The sequence below is a fragment of the Crocodylus porosus genome, unplaced genomic scaffold (genome assembly GCF_001723895.1).
Source record: "Crocodylus porosus isolate Cpor-Errol unplaced genomic scaffold, CroPor_comp1, whole genome shotgun sequence".
In the NCBI taxonomy this organism is placed as follows: Eukaryota; Metazoa; Chordata; order Crocodylia; family Crocodylidae; genus Crocodylus; species Crocodylus porosus.
In genome coordinates, this window is record NW_017728951.1 from 10,996,923 (window position 1) to 11,017,313 (window position 20,391).

At 42.9% G+C, this 20,391-nt stretch overlaps 1 protein-coding gene across 5 annotated transcripts in view; it reads right to left on the reverse strand.

Moving 5' to 3' along the window:
- Positions 1 to 20,391, reverse strand: part of TACC2 (transforming acidic coiled-coil containing protein 2) — a 196,113-nt gene that overhangs the window by 99,649 nt on the left and 76,073 nt on the right. For all 5 annotated transcript variants that reach the window (XM_019555907.1, XM_019555909.1, XM_019555904.1 and 2 more), the window contains one exon: positions 13,682 to 13,822. In XM_019555907.1, coding sequence (XP_019411452.1) covers positions 13,682 to 13,822 — 141 coding nt within the window. The remainder of the gene's footprint in view (positions 1 to 13,681; positions 13,823 to 20,391) is intronic.

Consider the following 20,391-nt stretch of genomic DNA (forward strand, 5'->3'; position numbering starts at 1 on the left):
TCCTCTGAGTGCCCTGCGTGAAAAATTAGGCAGTGAAGCAGGGTGAGAGGAGCAGATTAAAATAATACTCTCACTGGTGTAGCTCACTGTTACGACTCGGAGAAGGAACAATTATGCAGGCCAGGAATGCGAGCAAGGTTACAACTCAGTCTGGTCAACTTTTGGCAGAACATCTAGCTTTTGAAACATTTTGGGTTTGCAACTGAAAAAAAAAATATTAGTTTCAGTTTTTTCATGAAAAGTCAAGATGTTCCAGTGAAAAGTTTGACAAATATGAGAAAGCTGCTTGTTTTCCACCTCAACAGAAAATGTTGGCAATTCTGACTCGTTCGCTTTTTCCTCTTTCTAAAAATACTGTAAATTCAGTCCTTACATTGAAATCCAAAAGAAACATATAAACTCTTCTAAAAGTCTGGAGATTATCTCATGTCCAAAGCTGAGCATGTAGAGGAGCTCTGCTGAAATAACCGAGTTCCTTTAGCTGGTGCTAGGAATAAAAGGATGAAACCAGTCTTCTACATAAAAGTGAACCGAGAACTTTTTCTGGGTTCACCGACATAATTTGTTTAGGCTAACTGCAGCCGCAGAGATTGTTTTAAGATATCTTTAGTAGTTCTGTTCTTGTTGATTTGTTCACGCAGTATTTTAGCAGATGGGTAAAGAGCAGGTAGCCACCCTTCCTCTGAATTTGTCATAAATGAAATAGTTAACTAAGGACAATGAATCTGTTTTTATCAACCCCTGCAAATTCTAATCCCTTCAGAAGGACCGAGAGAAATTAGAGAGGATCCAGAGGTGAGCAAAGATGATAAAGGAATTGGATAGTAAGTAGTATGAGGAAAAGCTGAGGAAAGGTTGAGTTTAAAGATAAGGAGATTGAGCAGGGGACATGATAACATTTTTCAAATATTTGAAAAGCTGCCATACAAAGATAGAAGAACACTGTCCTTCCTAGCAACAAGAGGCAAGTCATATGGCAATGGGTTTAAACTGCAGCAAAGGAGATTTTGATCAAATCTCAGGGGAAAAAAACAACTTTAAGTGTATAAATAGCAGGACAATGGGAAAATCTGCCTAGGGAAGTTGTGCAATCTCTTTCCCAAGAAGAGGCTGAACAAGCATCTTTCTTGAATCATTTAGGATCAAAGAACCCCGAATCTGTGAAGCAGGTTGAACTAGATTATTCTCTGAATCTTTTCCAGCTCTATAACTAAGTTTGCTTCCTGCGTGCACATAAGCACACTCTGACAAACTGCCTATATCATGCCTCATATACAACTTCAAACTGTAATGGAAACAGCAAATCATTTAGGTTTTTTTTAAATGTATCATTTTTTTTGATTAGCTTGATTATTCGCAAGCATAGGATGCTCTTACACATAACTAACTACATTAAGAGTAGCCTGGCTCCATAATGTGAATTGATAACACTGACTCAAGAAAGCCCCGACAGCTTGGAGCTTGCAACCCCACCCCGCTGATGTGAGCCCAAATCTCCATCCCCTGGGCAGCTCAAGCCACCAGTGTTTACCCTTGCTGCAGATACATGGCCTCTCTGCAGCTAGTAAGCTCAGGCACAGAAAAGAAAGAAGGAGGGCTGCAGAGGGGGGTACTGCAAGGGGAACAGGCAGTTCTTCACATCTGTGTGCTCCTTGATCCCTTGTGCTGATCCAGGCCAGGCCAGGCCAGACCTTCCCCAGGGCCTGTTTGCAGGATCTGGCCCATAGGGAGGTAGGTGGACAACCTCTGCTCTACATGAGCAGTTTTCAAACTGGGGTAATACATGGGGTACATGATGCTTTGCCGAAGAGTATGGGACTGTCTTAATAAAGGTGGTAGAGCTTCTGACTGCTGTGCATGGACATCTGTGGCAACTCTTCTCAACAGACATGTCAGGAGTGTGGGGTATGAACAGCGATACTTTATGGGTAAAGGGGTAGGCGGTCAGAAAAGTCTGAAAACCACTGCTGTAGAAGAAAAGCAAAATTACGTGCATATGTCAATAATTTGCCAAAAACACTGGTAAAAGACAATTAAAATTATTTTCTTTTCAAGCTCACTTACACATATCAATAGGCTAAAAAAAATTAGACAAATGTCATTTTTTAACTTGAATCTCCAAGAAAATACAGCAAAGTTAAAATGAATAAATAGCTGTAATATGAATATGTAAAATGAATAAATAGCTTTGTGAACCTGTAAAAAGGACCACAAAATTAAGCATATTTAGTACAAACAGCCATTAAGACTACAAGACTAAGTTTACACAAGCAAAACTGATCCCCATAATTTTCTAGCACTGGAAGCTGAAGTCAGGAAAGGACACCAATATTATTAACATAATTTCATTTGACCCTGTGAGGAGCAGCACTAGATACTTGAGTTGTGACTTACACTGGATTTCCAGCTTTCCTACTGCTGGCACTGAATTGGTAGTCCACTATGTAGCTGTATTCTCATAGTGCAAATCAGCCCTCATAGGCTATTCCTCTTACTCATAGGGTTATTGACTTTTGTACCAGATCACACCATGCAGGGATGGCAACAGCCCAGTGTACAATGTATTATACAAATTTAGAAGAAGAATGCTGCCTGAGAGGTTGCGACCCCATCCAACACTCCTGGTATAGCATAATGAGTTTATCTCCCTAGTGCGTTTTGAACCAAATCCATACTAAAGCAAATGCCTCCCATTCATCATTAGAATGCTGCTTGCCCGAACACAGAGTAAAACACTGCATAAAAACCTGAACAGCTATGCATACATATTTGGGAATATGGCGCCCATACTCTCGCTAAGCTCTAGGCATGCTACTTATATGCTCACAGCCGTAATGGGTCAGAACTTCCAACCACTTGTCCTAGCAGCAAAAGTCATTAACAAAGTGCACGAAAGAGAAATGTTTGTTAGTTGTTAGTTCAGACTGCACCTGACAGAGAACAGTAGCTCATATGATGTAATACTGTACAACTATACTGTACTCTTCTGGATCTGAAACAGATGAGTGAGCCTACCTAGGCCCCATTTCTCTATCTAGACCTCTATCTAGACCTTCTTCTGCATAGCAGAATACTTCCCAATGCACAACGGAAACCTGTAATACATGCTGTATGTGGTGCACATGAATGTGCAACACCACCTTGAAACAATAGAGTAAACCAAATGTAGAGAGCCTGCTTAGAACAGTGCTTCTCAGCCAGGGTGGTGTGGCACCCTAGGGTATCTTGCAATCCTTTCAAAAGTGCCTCGCTATGTTAGCATTGTTAGGTGCATGGGCAACTGGTGCCACCTTAGGGGGGGCATGTGCCCCCCCAGCGACCAGTCAGCCACCGCGGGGGTCCCTCCACAGCCAATCTTGCTGACCAGGGAGGGGAGGGGGTCCCCTGAGGCCGATCACACGGGCGCTCCCGCCTGCCCCCATTACCCGTCGCCTAAGTGGGGAGTGCAGCCTGTCAGGGGGTGAACCAGCACTCTGAGGGCATGCATGTGCACGTGCACTCCCCACACTGCCACTGGTTAGGTGTACAAACTTGATTCACGTGATTCGTGATAAACCCAGAGATTTTAAATAAGAATCCACAGTGCTGAAAACAGCCTGACCTATTGTGATCTTTCTGAGTTCCTTGCAACAGAAAAACTGCTCTAACAATTTTCTGTAGCCAGATAACCCTAGTGAAAGCTAGGAGCTGGCATTTTCCAAGGGATACCTCGAGTCTATCAAACAGTTCCTTAAATCTAAAAAGTCTGAGAACCACTGGCCCACAGTCTGCATTGCCATCCGTTTGTGGGATTAGGGCAGGTGATTAATGTCATTTGAATATTCCTTGTGGATGGATTAATTAGTGTAATGACAGATTCATTTTCATGCTGCTGAACTCATTTTAGAAGCAAAGAAATTATCATATACTGCCTGAGGGAACCTGTAAAATACGCAGTAATAATGAGGAAACAGGGGGCTACTGAACACCATTTTGTCCTTTGCAGCATATAGATAAGAGGTTTTACCACTGAGGTCTGATTTACACACATATGCACAAAAAACTGCTTTTCTCCCATCACTGTGCACAGAATATATCTACAATATACCTGAAGTGGCACACTTTGAGGAGGGGGGAAAAAAGAAATGAAAAACTGCATTACATTTCAAATAAGAACCATGTCATATTCCACTGTTTTCATGTGAAATACAGCAGCCACAAAAATCCTGCTTGTTGAAACCATTTACCATATTGTTCCATATGCATATAGTACATCCCTGTACATATTACACACCTTAATTATGAAGGGTAGCCTGAAAAAAACAACTTCAGTTGATGTAGTAAGTGGCAGCACCTAGGAAATCAAGTGTGCTCTGGAGGCTGCTGCCAGCCCTGCACACTGGCTGGGCCCACAGACTGCCTGGGTGCACTGGATCTAGAGTTAAACATCAAGTCTGACCCTGCACACTGGCTCTGGAACCACTTGCTAGGTCAGACCAAGCAGACCAAGTCCAATACCATGCTGGGTCTTGAGTCACACACCAAGTCCGACTCCATGAATTACGCTCTGGAGCTGCGTGCACCACGCCTAGGACCGTACACAGGCTCTGGAGCCACATGGTAGGACTGACCCTATGCACTGCCTCTGGGGCGGTGTGTCAGGACTGGGTCTGTGTTGAGTCCAGGTCAGATTCAACACATGGCTCCAGAGCCAGTGCATGGTCCCAGGCTCAGTGCACAGCCCCAGAGGTGGCACATGGGGCTAGACCCAGCACGTAGCTCTGAAGCACAACACAGTCTCTATTGGGGATCGGTTCTGTAGGTCCATTGCACACCACCACCTCGGTGCCTGGTTTCAGTGGAAGCTCCACACCTGCAGAATCCAGCCCCTAACCCTGAGGACCTTGCTATTTCCTAATCCAGAGACAAGATACCATACTGTGTCTATAACTGCTTTTGGCTGAAAGCCAGACAGGCCACACACTTAGATTTGTCAGCCTTACCTAAGAGTTGTATTGAGCAAAACAAGGCATTCTGTTCCCTGGGGATAAGTTCTGCGCATGTATCTCAGCTTTTCTTGGCCCAATGAGAACCTGACCAGACCCTGGAGAAAAAGGTTACTTTAAAAAAAAAAAAAAAAGCCAACAGAAACTAGAGGCAAACTGCAATTCATCATTATCCACTTGCTGCAATCACTGACGGATCATATGGAAAGTCCAAATGATCTCAGCAATGATTTCTATTGCATGGGAAATTGTGGGAAGCCCTTGAGGGTCTGGATCACTGTACCCTCAGGAAAACAGTATTACTTCTTTTACGCAAAACAGCCACCATTTACATGTACCGTACACATTTAAGCTGTTGGCATTATAGATATTTCCTTCACTTATGCTAGATGCCCATTAGAGGTTTATTACAGCCCAATTCACACAATTCTCCTTTTTTAACAAAAAGCCACTTTATAACACAATAAGGCCTTAATGATGCATTTCATTTCCCTTTTGGAATTTCCAACTCATATTTGCTTTGTACAGTTACAAATTAAGCAGAATGAATCATTCCCTTTACAAAGGGTCAAAACTCACTCCAGAAAAATCAAAAAGTGGTTTTTCAATTGCTTGTAGGCATTATAATAAAAACCAGGAGGCATGAAAAGCACTGGTTCTTGAATTACTTGTGCTGATTATAAATGATGGCAATGTGACAATGACAAGGGGCTGATTTTTTTTTAAGATGAGACATCCTCCAAGATTTGAAGAAAGCAGGAAAACTTGCTTCCACTACGACAAAAAGTAAAAGTTTCATGAAAATCAAAGAAACAGGCTAAGCTCTGTATGCAAAGCTATGAAACATCTTGAACTCCTAGGAAGCAGTATGGAAACAGATTTTTAAAGCCAAGAAAGAAAAGGAGGAACACATTGTAAAAGTAAAGGTCTTCCAAGTATTTCTTCATTTCACACAGATGGATTAGATACAGTAAACCTTCAAATTTATTCCATATTCATTTAATAAAAATCCAGCAGGATTAGGTTAACTGGTGTATTTAACTGCTGAGACGCTGATGCAAGCATCAGAGTAAGCAGGATGGGGGGACCCTACTTACCAAGCTCAAGATCATTGTGATTCATGAGTCTTAAGGAAGAAAACTGTCATCTGTTTCATTTATCACTTTAATCCGTTGCTCAGTGCGGATCCAATGCTCACTGAAATCAGTGATGCCCCTCCATTGTGTTTATCTGCAGGGGTGTGGCTGCCCACATAGAAGCAGTGTTCAGCACCTGTACTCAACAGCAGAGACACCTCTCTTGGTAGCTCCTCAGTGCTGATCCTTGCCCCAGTCTGAATCCCTGTTCAGGTCAACCCCTACCTGAACCCCTGCTTTCTGCTGAACCCATCTACTCCCAACCACATGACTCATATCTCCAGTTCAGACCCATGGCTTCTGACCTGGATTTACTTCCTGGATCCTGACCTTGACTCCCAGACATCAAGTCAAACCATCCACATCATGGTCCTTTATGCAGAGTTTGATGGATATAGGACTGAGTCCATGGTGAGAATGTCTAACTTTTTTCATCATGTCCCTTCATTGGTCCTTGTGGATATATCTACATGGGGTTTCCTGCATATCCTGAGCAGACATGACCCTACCTACCTGCTTCTGCTTTCACACCTCAAACCCAGAAATGTAACAGTGAAACCTTTACCGTTGCTCTGAAGACCTCAGCCTCCACAACACTTGGAGCAACTGCTGGGGACACTACTGAAACAGTTTAACGAACATATTTCTGAGTTTGGTATACACTAGTGGGAGTTGGTGTGCAAAGTATTAATATACTTTAATACTTTACTCAATACTTTAACTAATATACTTTAATAATGCTCAATATTATCCCTGCTGGACACACTGGGAGTGTTTACATCTGCAATTAATGCAGACCAGTAAACTGCAGAGCTTATTGCTCTGCAGTTTTTTGCTCCCGGGCACATGGTTTGAATGTGAAAACTAGTTTGCTGCGCAGTAAACCATCTTGTGCACACATGCTCACTGAGGACTGGTATCTCCAAGAGTCATTCCAATTAAGACACTAATAGCCAGATATGGAACACAGGTAGTTTGGGTTGGTTGTACTCTATACAGAAGCTTGTAAGCCTCAAAATCAGTTTTTTCTTAGTCTAAATGCAATTTATTTTATTGTGGGAACAACTCTCCCCCTAGTCCTGACTCCACTTAAAGAACAGGATCCGATTATCACTAGGGCAACACTTGGGTTTTCTAGCAAGTAATATATTCAGTTACATGGCTAGGGACAAGTTTAGTTTAAAAGCTCTCCTGTAATGTATCTTTAACTTATCTCCCAATCTGTTTCGTGCTTTCGCATTTGCAGTGTCATCAAAACTCATTAAATGTAATGTATCTGTAAGGTAATAGTCAACACCTGCATAATGCCCTGACTGTGTATGACACAAAACATTGTCATCCAAATGAAATGGCTGTTGATTTTTTATTCTTACATGTAACTTTAGGATAATCAGCACAGCCTTTGAACTGATCCTGGAAATACCACTTAACTTTACGAATGTGATGCTGCTGTGGGTACTCAACAGGATTAAAGCGAAGGCTATGCCTGTTAGCTTTATTTACAATGAAACAGTGGGCAAGATAGATTCCCCTTGTTCTACTCTAGTAATGTGATAGGGACAGAGGGTAGCTGAAATACTGTGGAAGGCACTCTTAAAGCAAGTTTGAAGCTGCTTGAACTTGCACCACAGACCAAATGGATTCTAATTATCCCGGACCACAGAGTCAGCGAAGGAATGGCAACAATGGAAATCCAGATTTGCTCCTAGTCCTTTAGGTGCACTGACCAAATCTTTGGTTCATCAGCAGACCTGCCGCTGAAGTTATTTAAAACATTTTAGAACTGAAGAACTGTGAATTTGATGGTTGGCTTTAGGTAACGACAGAATATGAAAGTGCTCTTGTAGAGGTCATTGTTAATGGTCATACCACCAATACGAATAATTTGGATCTCGCCATAGTAGCTAGAGAACTTTCAAGATATGACATCTATGTTGCTGCCCTAAGCAAGACCCACTGGGCAAATGAAAGCCAGCTGAAAGGAGGAGGAGGTGGCTACGCCTTTTTTTGGAAAGGAAAGCCACCAAAAAGAGGTGCATTCATGGGACTGACTTTGCCATCAAGAATAAGATTGTCAGCTAGCTTTCAGAACTCCCTGTGGGCAATAATGAATGCCTTATGACACTCCACCTTAAGCTCACTAACAACCAGTATGTTACAGTAATCAGTGCATATGCCCCCACACCTGACGATGAAGATGTCAACAGGAAACAGTTCTACTGTACTCTTGACACAGTCCTAACTACACCACTGCCAAGGAAGACAAGCTCATCCTCATGGATGACTTCAACACAAGAGTTGGGAGATACTCTGAACTCTGGAGTAGCACCATTGGGAAAGAGGGGGTGGGGAAAGTCAACTTTAATGATATCCTCTTCCTCAGCTAATGTGCAGAGCATGACTTGCTCATCGTGAATTCCATCTTCAGACAGTGATAAATATAAGACCACTTGGAAACATCCATGCTCCAATCACTTGCACCTTCTTGACTATAATACTGTTACAGCCTGTGATTATTCTGATAGCCATAACACCCCAGTCCTGAGAGGTGCAGATGCTGGACAGATCACCGTTTAGTCAGATCAACCAAGGGCATGAAGCTTGCACCCCAACACGGTAAAAAACTGAAAACGAAGTGGAAGAGATTTAACATCAAGGCACTCCAAAACCAAGATAGATGTGAGGCTCTTCAGCAACACCTTACTGAGAGACTGTCTGACCTATCTGATGACATCAAGGATGTTCAGGTACATTGGAAAAAGCTTAAAAACATTTTTCACAAGGCATGCATTGAATCAACTGGATACTCCACTGACTGTCACCAAGATTAGTTTGATGAGAGCAGTGAGGAACTCCTAGCACTTATCCAGCAGAAGAAAGCCATGCTCTGCAGTTGGAAAAATGAACCCTCCAACCAGCAAAAATGAGAGGCTCACCACTGGCTCAAAGCTGTAGATCAGAGGACATCAAGAACCAGTGGTGACAAGTGAAAACCATGGAGATCCAGAGTTTCACTCACCAACATGAGATAAGAAGCTTCTTTCAAGAAATAAAAGCCATCCACGGGCCATGTTCCAGTGGCCCAACCCCTTTCTGATCTTCTCACGGACAACGTATCCATCAGGCAATGCTGGAAGGAGCACTTCAAGACTCTACTCCACCATGAACCTGATGTCTCAGGTGCCATGATGGAGTCCATCCCTCAACACCCACTAACAGAACCTCCTGCTGATCCCCCATCCTTCAAGGAAGTCTGGTGTGCCATCACTCAGACCAAGAACAATAAGACACCAGGTCCAGATGGCATCCACGCAAAGGTCTTCAAACCTGGTGGAACAGCACTAGCGCAAAAATTTCACCAACTTCTCTTCAAAATGTGGGTTAATGAGAAAGTGTCACCTGACTTAAAGAATGTCAACATTGTGGCCATCTTTAAGAAGAGGGACAAGCCAGTGTGTGGGAAATACCGAGGCACTGCCCTCCTCTCTATTGCTGGGAAGATTCTTACTCACATCCTCCTGAATTGCCTCCTCCCCCTGGCCAGAGACGCCCTTCCAGAATCTCAGTGTGGCTTTAGACTATCTTGGGGTGCCACTGACATGATTTTTGTTGCATGACAGATCCAAGAGAAGTGTGGAGAGCAATACCAGCAGCTGTTTACGGTATCCATTGTCCTAACCAAGGCCTTTGACTCCATCAATCGCGAAGCCTTATGGAAGGTCCTGGCTAGGTCTGATTGTCCACTGAAGCTCAACAGCGCCCTCAAGCTACTCCATGATGACATGACTGCCACAGTCCTGTGCAATGGATCAGAGACAGACCCATATACCATCTCTACTGGTATCAAGCAGGGCTGTGTCATTGCCCCAACCCTTTTTTCCATCTATCTTGCTGTGATTTTGATTCTCATCCATGACAACCTTCCTCCCAGAATTGAGGCTGAGTATCTAATGGACAGTCAGCTTTTCAATCTGTGGTGCCTTCACAGCAAAACAAAAGTTACCAAGACTGGCATCACCAACCTTCAGTATGTTGATGACTGTGTTATCCTCGTAAACACTGAAACTGTTCTGCAGTCCATCCTTGACCTTTTCTCAGGTGCCTATCACAGTCTGGGACTCTCCCTTAACATTGGGAAGACCAAAGTCTCTTAGCAGTGGGAAGACCATCAGCCTGCCCCAGCATAAGCTGCTCCCCTTCCCCCACAAATTATCATCTTTTGCATTAGATGGGATGACCACTGCACCAAAGCCAGCATCCTCTCTGCAGCTAACATTACCAGCATTGAGGCAAAGATCATGAAACAACAACTTTGCTGGGCTGGCTACTGTGTGTGGATGGCTGATGCTTGTCTCCCAAAGCAAGTCCTCTTCTCTCAATTTAGTCACAATAAGAGGACCCATGGAGGAAGCACTGTGAGGACACCCTGAAAACTTATCTTAAAAAGGGTGGCATCGATCCTACAAATTGGGCAGGGCTGACTGGTAACAGGTCTCAATGGTGCTGCACTGTAATCAAGCTACAGCCCACTTTGAAGAGAACCATCTTGCTCAGGAAGCCGAGAAACAGCAGAGGAGAAAGAAAACGGCACAACATCCTGGCCAACAGTTGTACCCCCACCAAGGCATCGCTTGTCATATCTGTAGAAAAACTTGCAGAGCATGGACTGGATTCCTCAGCCACCTTAAAACTCACCGGTAATCCCTCTCCCCTCCCTCTCCCAGAAGACATCATCCTCATATTGAGGGATAGCTGATATACAGACAAGCTCTTGTATAAGATGGTTTAGACACGGGGTACTATCTAGATCCATATAGGGATTAGATAACCTCCTGAGATCCCTTCTAGCCCTACTTTTCTATGATTCTATGGTGTTTGTATGAATGAGAAATTATTTATTCTCATTAGCAGTATTTCAGCTCCTAAATCAATTTGTGACATTTGTGATGCATCTAACATCATAATGATCATAACTGAAAGCAAGCCTGAAAGGCATTGAGAATCTGTCTTCCAATTTAGTGGAATGGCAAAAGCTTTGTAGAAGGGTAACACTTTCCTATTTGAGTTACTAGCCATAAATGTGTCAAGAATTGAAACGTGGTTTAATTCTTATACAGGTGTTTTGTATGGGTGATTTAACAGGACTTGCCTGTGACTGAACAGAACACACATTCATTGGCTGCATTTTTCAGTGTAATTTTTTCCAGTTCAAAATAGGCTTGATTATAGTGGCAAATAGAAATACATTTGCTGTGCATCAAGTTGCAGGAATTTCATTTTTTTCACTCTATAGAACCATTCCATAGAAAACACTACAATTCTCATCTCAGTACACTTACCCAAATCCCATTCCCATTAGTGTGGACCCCATATTCAGTGAAATCATACATCTGTATTTATCTTTACTCAGAAAACATTATGGATACCAAGACTGCTATCTACATTGTGCAAATACAATTCTTGTCAGCATATATTTCTGAGATTGTCGTGTTTACTGGAGTTGGTTCTGTTTTAAGCAACTGTATTAATACAATAGAACTGATTGATTATTATAATGTGTTAGGGCTTTCTATTTGTGTGAATATACATTATTGCCATCAACTGCATATAGTCATTTGAGTCATTATTAGGGCTAAATGAAACTTCAGGTTACAGGAACTAATCTCTCTCTTTCTGGGGTTAGTTCTGATGACCCCAGATTTAAAGCCCCCATACAACACTTTTTCTGGATTTGAGATGGTAAGCAAACCTCTGTTTTTTACATGGTATCTACCTTTAATGTAAAACTAGAGTTGACTTTCAGCTGAAACTCATCCAAGGCTTTTCATAACAATAAAATACCTGCGACCTTTGCAGAATGGCCCATATTTCTGGTTTATATTTAAAATTGAGCAGGGTGAACAGCAGGAATTCCTCCCATGCAGAGGATTCCTTCGGGTCCTGGGAGACCAGATATGTCAGTAACTGAGAAACAAATGCAATAAGAAATGTTTCCACCTAGCACAGGAATAGTTGCATTTTTACAAAATGTGTGCAACATCTTCCACTCAGGGGATTTTCCTCAAAGCCTACAGATCTGTAATCCAGGCAAGTCTCACTTGAGAGCCTCTTCTTCCTTTTCCTTAGAAAATACCCATTTGGATCTTATGGATCATAAAAAGCATCAGAAAAATGGCCAAATACACCATCACGGCAGGCCCACTCTGTCTTTACGCTATTATAAGCATGTATACAAGCACTAGAAAACATATAAGCAGAGAATAAACCAATGAGCTAACAGTTCAGGGTAAATAACAGAAATCACCATAGCCACAAAAAGCAATGCAATAAATCTACTGATAAAACCTAAAGTGCGCATCACACCAGGAGGAACAAGAATTGCCCATTACGTATGTAAAATGACACCACTTATACTCAGCCATGTCAAGCACAGCACAAGTAGCAAACTCCTGACTCCTTGAACTAATGCATCTCTGAGGACACTTCACTGATGCACAATCCACATACCTCAGAGTATTAATACAGTGGATGATGATGCTATATGGTGGCAAACAGCTTTTTCGCACTGGTTTACAAACTCGTTTTCCCCCATTTCATTTGCCAGCGAAGTGCAAATATTGCAGCAATTACAAACTGTCATTTTTATACGTGATTCACATAGGGTGTTTCTGCTGAGAGCAGCATATGCTGATGTGAATAGAATAGATAGATTTGTGTGATTTCTCATACTACACGCAGTATTCGTCACAAGCTGCCAACCTATATTTGTAGCATGGGGGAAGACATCTAGATGTCCACTTGCTGTTCTGAATTATATTATGACCTTTCCATTAATAGATATCATAATGTGGTGCGCCTTCATAACCACACTATTACAGCACAATCACTCACAAGCTCGCTGCCATTTAAAGCTCTTGAAATAGCCAAATACGTATCTCCTCTTGACTAAAGTTGAGAGAGGAGAATCAGCTGAGAGGGATTTTCCAGGAAAAAAAATCCCTATACCGCCTGTCAAACATTGTAGCAGAGCTGATGTGAATTAATTTGGACAGGTGAATTACTTTGGACAGGTGAATTAATTTGGTAATAAATGGCATTTTTTTTGGTATGAAACTGACATTAGGTTTTTACCTGAAACGTCAAGCTAAACCTCCTCCACAAACAGCAGCGAGAATGCATCAGGAGACATGATAATGAGGAAAACAATCATCCTGTCTTGAGCCTGAAGTTACACAATTTCATAAGGAATGCAGATTCAAGAGAGAAAAATCTGGCCTGACAATTGACTTTACTAATAAAAATAAAAGCATGAGAAACACCCGAATTGTAACAACCAGTGCAGTCCAAGCTCCCTCTTCTGGCCCTTGTGAATAATACATATCTGAGCAAAAGAAGTTCCTACTCGGGCACCTCTGACCAAAATCAACCAACAAGACAGTATCCCATCACAATTATTTACATGTCAGCATTTTAATAGTAATTATATATTCTAAGGCAAGGGTGGATCCAGAGACAGATGTTTCATGTTCAAGTTGGATAAAATACAACATTACACAATACCTCTTTATCTCCCTTGTCAATCCCTCGCTGTCTTGAGCAGGCGGTTCTACAACAGTAACGGGAGGAGGAGCCAAAGACACATCCTCAGGAACAGGTGCAATTCCACTTTCAGCTTCTTTGCAGCTACCTGGCTCCAAAGTGCTGCAAAACAGTACAATTATCATAAATAATAAACCCTGTAAAACTTAACTTGGTGCCACAATGTTTTCAACGGCACTTGTAAATTGCTGTAACTCTCATTAGCTGGCAGACTCACTGTTAAGACTTTACTATTTTGTTTTCACACACAGATACTACAGAATAAATAAATGACTGCAAACAGTCACAAATGGCTTTGTAAATTCCCTGGATCAAGTCTCCAACCCCAAACTCCAAAAGCACGCTACAAACACTGAATTAAACTTTCGAATAAAGCAACATCCGGCAAGGTTGACAGCTAATGGGATGCAACTTTTAGTAATAAAAACACATTCAAAAAGTTCCCTGATGTCAACTATTCACTACAGTGCAGAACTAGAAATCGTGCAGTGTCTTGCTATATAAAAATTAAGGGGAACTGTGGTGTTGCTATTGTTTTAGTATTAAGAACAGCCTCTGTACTGTTGTGTCCTAAGAGAGATGAGTAGAGAATAGGTTGCAGATTTAAAATCATGAGTTTCGAAGTTTGTAAATATAATAAGGAAAGGTGTTTTTCATTACCCAGTCAGGGTGGTGCAAAGAAAGGGAGTTTAGTGAAAGAGTGCCCTCTCTTGTCCACACACGGAAGAGTACTGGGGACGGTTAAAGTTCCAGTTGCAATTTTGTCATAGCATTTATTTTTTCATGAAGAAAACAGAGGGAAGTATATAGTGAAAGGACAAGGGAGATGAGAAACCAGCAGTCAGTCACAAATCACAGGCACTGACATGGAAGGAATGCAGAAAATCATTATTTTATTGACAGAGTGGCCAGCACACAATGTGCTCTTTTAACAGGGAGTCTCACTGAACATAAAAGTTGAGAGAATGGCATTAGTCCTGTCCAGCTGTTGGTATTTCTCAAGTTGGTCTTTTGCTAATGTAGAAGGGGGAGGAAGGGTGCTTTCGATTTGATCCCTTAAAAGAATGAAACACTCCATGAGGACAATAATATGCCTCATATATACTTACACCCCTGCCAAATATTCAGCACATCTGCACCCACAGGAATTGTTAGACAGAGGTACCCACGTGCATTTGGCAGGCCTCACAGCCTGTTTTGATCTCAGGGACGGTAACTCAACTGTTCACCACCACAAACTCATTAACTCACGTGGAAGCGGATGCTTCAAACAAATTATGCAATGGCTTCCATGACAATTCATAGAAAGTTAGGGCTGGAAGGGACCTCAGGGGGTCACCTAGTCCAACCCCCAACTGTAACAATAAAGAAGAATCTCTCAGACAGACCTTGAAGGGCTGCCTAGCAGGCTCACAACTGGGCCCATTTTCAAAGTAGCAGCAGCAAAATACACATTAAAGCTGCTGAATGGAGAGGCAGAAAGGACAAGACAAGCGTGCTTCCAATCGAGTAGGAAGAAAGATAAGATGTGTAATTAAAGGGAAAGAGGCAGAGAGGTAAAGAGGGTGTGTGGTTGGGACTAAGGTAACAAGGAAAGGAAAGCCAGCTGAAATACTGATAGGTGAGCAAAGGAATAAGCAGCCTTCCTCCTCAGTTACAGCAGCCCCACCACACAGCTCCATCCAGCCTCTACTAATGGGGGTCCGCATTTTACAACTTACAAAACGCAAGGAGGAACAAAAAGCACACCGGAGAACTCGCACTGCAGGTTGCAATAACAAGGGGCAAAAGGGTTTTGTAACCAAACACTTCTGTAGCGTCATAACACTAAAAGCATCAACCAACCACAACAGTAAAGAAAGCTCCATCCACCTTCAAAAAAGCAACAGCAGCTTAATCAGCCGGTACAGGGAGCTGTAGCACAAATAAAATCTGCTTGCCCTGCAAGCTCAATCTTCCTTTCTGCCAGATGCTCCAATGTCCTTAAGGACCCAGTGCCTCCAAAACAAGGTCCTTCCCACCACCTGAGTCCATCTGTTACTGATTTTAACCCTTTAGTAACTACTATGTTTCCTGTAATTGTCTAAACTCATTACTCTAATGAAGGAAAGCAACTCCCAAAGATACTTTGTTCCAGTCAGAACTTTCCATGCAAGAAAACACCAGGTGTAACAAAAGCTTATCCAGATCAAACCAGATCAGCTTATAGTTAACTGAGAGACATAAGGTAAAAAGGCACCGACTACGACATAGAGATTTTTCTCCCCCCACCCCACGTGGTTGTATTTAGAGGAGCAAAGTTTGCTTTTGTGGCTCATAGGACACAGCAGTCACTGAAAGCACATTAGAGATGTACAAATAAGAGTTCAACTGCGAAAGTGAAAAATGTTAGAACAGAAGACTTTTCAGTTTTGAAAGACAAGAATGAGGCACGATTCACAAGAGAGAGAGGGAGGAAGATTGTGGTGCTCCTACCCCTTTTATTCAGTAGCATGATGGAGAGTTTCAGCCAACGAAAAAGTTTGGAAGGTTGATTGCCAAAATGGTTGGACCAGCATGGTGCTAGCTGGGATGACTAGTTCTGTGGGGAGGCATTCACCTAATCTGTGAGAGAGCCAAGATCAACTCCCTCCTCTAACCAACAAGGTTTGGACCAAATGTCTGAGATCTTCCGGGAAACACCATCTTTTCTGGAAGCGGAGTTGCTCCTCATTTTTCCCTAAATATTCACTGGAGAAGGGACTGGGACCTAGGTACTTCACTCCCTGCTAAGTGCCCTAACAGCACTTGTCAGAGTCATCTTCACAGCATGTCTCTGTCTCTCTCTTAAAGAATTCATACAAAATTGATACAAAGTGGAACAGATTCACAAGGAAAGGCTGAGGGAGCACTCTCCTCCGAGTCCCCTGCAGCCGGTGATCACTAGAATACCTTCCTCAGAGATAGGAGGATCCTGATTTACATCCCTCTGGTAACTCACAAAGGCTAGGGACAGACATGACACATAAACCAGTTTAAGTCATCAGAAACTGGCTTAAATCTTTAACAGAACGTAAGTTCAGTGCACTTATGTGTCAAATGGCTGAAACTGGTTTAAAACAAGCCTGCTTCAATGTAGTATCAGACTTAACCGACTTGAGTCAAACTGGTGTGTACAATGTCTGTCCCAGACACCTTTCTGCTTTAAGTTAAACCAGAGTCCCCCAGCATCGCAGATGCTTTGCAGCCCTGGGCTGGGCTGTCTGCCCTTCTACTCCCTAGCCAGAGCAATAGCAGAGACTGCAGGCACAGCAGGGTCTGTCGGATTCCCCCTGCCCCACTCCCCCTCGCTGCTTGCTGCTTAAGCAGGGATCCCTCCTCCCTCCCATCCCCCACAGCACAGACCCCAGGCATGTGGTATGCTAGCTAATGTTGAGAGGTGTCTGCGTGTGCGTGTTTCCAATTTCACTGGGACAGGGAAACCAAACAGTGTCCGCTTAGGGCTTTTTGGAGCTAATCATCAGGTCAGCTGATAATGTTCCTCCATTCCTTCCTTGGAAAAAGCTGTTTAAGAAGAGCTTGAACTAATGAGAGAGGCTTTTGTTTTGTTGATAGGCTGATAAACGCAGTGTTATCAGCTCCCGGCTGGCTCCCTCACCTGTCAGGTTTTCAGACAGTATGAAGAAACAGGGAGAGGGAAATCGAAAAGCTCAGTATCATCAACAGATTTATGCACTGCCTCCCCTCCACTTTACCTCAGAGTGCTCGCTGGGGCTGGCATCTGGAAACACTCTCGCTCCTTGAGCAGAGAGTGAGGAGAAACCTGGAACTGTGAAGGCTAGGGTGAGGGTTTACACCCCACCCTAATCAGAGGTGTCCTGCTGGGCCTGGCCATGCCTCCCCCTCAGCTCAGCACTGTAGAAGGGAAGGGAGCACTGCTCTAGCACGCCCTGGCTTTTAGCCTGAGCCACTGCAGGCATGTGCTTGCATTTCTTCAGTCCAGAGACAATGTCTGCACAGTTGCAAACTGATTCAATCTAGGCAGGTTAGACTGACCTGCAAAGACTGAATCAATTCAGGCTCACGCTTTTTGAATGTCTGTCCCTAGCCAAAGACAACGTATTTCAAAGGGGCTTTTCACTAGCGCACTGAGCTCTGACTGCCAACACCAGCAGTCTGAATCTAGCTCAATCTTTATTTCAAATGAAATGTCCAGAAGTATGAACTAATGGCTAATCGTTCCATGTTTATGGAAACTTCATTTTCATTGTTTAATTAACTATTTTCTTGACAAAATTACCCTCCTGGCCTAAGTATGAGCTTCCCCACATGTCTGAAAGCAGGCGTTACATTTTGTCTCATGAATGCTGAAGTTTGTGACAATTTTTTATCTTTTCTGGTGAGGTTAGGGGAAAGGGGAATTTGTGATTCTGATCCAATCAGTGGGAAAGCTCCATCTCCAGCACTCACAAGTCCCTAGAGGAACAGATCCAGTGTCCCACTAGAATACAGATATGGTAGGTGGCTCACACATACAGGAAGGAGAGGATCTATTTAATGACTTGGCAACAAAGGCAGACAAGATTATTTGGATAAATGTGATATCTTTCATTAGACCAGCTTTAGAGTTGGAAAAATTGTTCTTTGCAAGCCTTCATGCATGGGTGCCCTTCTTTAGGCATGGGGAGAGTCTGCTGGTATATGTCTTAGCTCAACAAATGGCTTTGAAGATTAAAATCCAAACATGGTTTTAATTTTAAGGATGCATTTTGGAAATCTATCTGTTCCACTGGTCCATCAAGTGAAAACTGAAGTTTCTTCTAGGTTCTCAACAATTCACAAGAGAGTCATTTTAGCTATTCCCATTAAAATCTCTACTGTCTAATACTAGAATTACTCTGGCCGCATGTGGGAACAAGTCTATCTTTGGGATACATATGCAAAGTCAGAACGGCAAAAACTGCCATCACATCCCTAACTTCAGTTACAGTGCAATATAATACATGAGCATGAGAACCTGTAGTTCCTGAAGTATACACCCATTTTCTTGCTAAGACCCTCAAAGGTAGTCCTGCTAAATTCTTCCGTAATTAAAGCCCATTCAGTTTTCTGACCATCTGGAAGCCTCAAATGTTATCATAATTGTCTTTTATTAAACTAATTTTCTCTGTTTTGTTTCTTTCTTTCCCCCTTCCATCCTGAAACAACTTAATATAGAAACTGGCCTCCCAATACTTTCAGTCATATTTTCACAGAAATTAGCCACTTCCATTATCATGTGATAGATTTTCCTTTTGCTAAAAATTGGCTTCGCTAAAAATTGTCCTTATATAGTAATAATATCAAAATATATGCAGCAGGAAGCATGACTACATAGAGTAACTGCAAGATTAGAGGAAAACAAGACTTTAAAGCACAAAAGTAAACTATTGAAAATAAGCAACTCTAGAACAGCTGTTGGAAGAGTAAACAGAGCATCACAAAAGCAAAGTCATGACAGCTAGACAAGGCTGAACTACCACAGGCAGATAAAATTTTGGACTTTTTTGATTGGGGTTAAGGGAGGGTTACATATACAACTTCCAAAAAACTCTGAAAGTATTCTGTAGCTATACCAGTAAGTTACTTACAGTAACACCTGTCCTCATACTATCTCAAACACATCCCGCAACATTCACAAACATGTATATGTGCATTCCTTTGGACTCAGCATTGCCAGCATTTTCCCTCAAGTCTGCACGTAAAGGCTAGGGAAAGACATTACACATAAACTGGTTTAAGTGATCAGAAACTAGTTTAAATCTGTAGCAGAACAGATGCTGAGTGCACATAAGCTAGTCTGAAAATGGCTGAAACCAGTTTGAGATAAACCTGGTTCAACGTAGTATCAGACTTAACTGATTTGGCTCAAACTGGTTTATGCAATGTCTGTCCCAGACCCCTTCTTGGTTTAACTTAAACCAGTCCCCCAGCATCCCAGATGCTTTACAGCCCTGGGCAGGGCTCTCTGCTCCAGAGCAGGGCTGGCTCCACCCCTCTGCTCCCTGGCTGGAGCTCTGGTAGAGAGGGCAGGTACAGCAGTGTCTGCCTGGCTTCCCCCTCCCCCACTCCCGCACTCTCTGCTCAAGCAGGGATTGCCCCCTTCTACCTCCCACAACATGGACAGCAGCCAGCATGTGGTATGCTAGCTAATGCTGGGAGGTATAGGTGTAAGGCAGACAGGACAAAGGCAGACAAGACAGTGTCTACTTAGGGCTTTTTGGAGCTAATCAACAGATCAGCTGGTAATGTCCCTTTGTACCTTCCTTGAGAAAAGCTGTTTAAGAACAGCTTGGACTAATGAGAGAGGCATTTTTTGTCATTGATGGGGTGTTAAATACTGTGTTATCAACTCCTTGCTGGGCTGGTGAGGACCAGCAAGAGGGGGGAAGGAAGTCCTCCCTAATCAGAGAATCATACTGGGGCCTGCTCACACCCCAGCCCCGCTTCATCTCAGCACTTTTGAAGGAAAGGGAGAGCTGCTCTAGCACCCCCCGCCCCAGCTTCTAGCCTGAGGCACTGCAGGCATGTGCCTGCATTTCCTCAGTCCAGCGGGGATATTTGTGCAGTTACAAACCAATTCAGCCTAGCCAGGTTAGACTAACTTGCAACGATTGAATCAATTCAGGCTCAGGCTTTTTTGAATGTCTGTC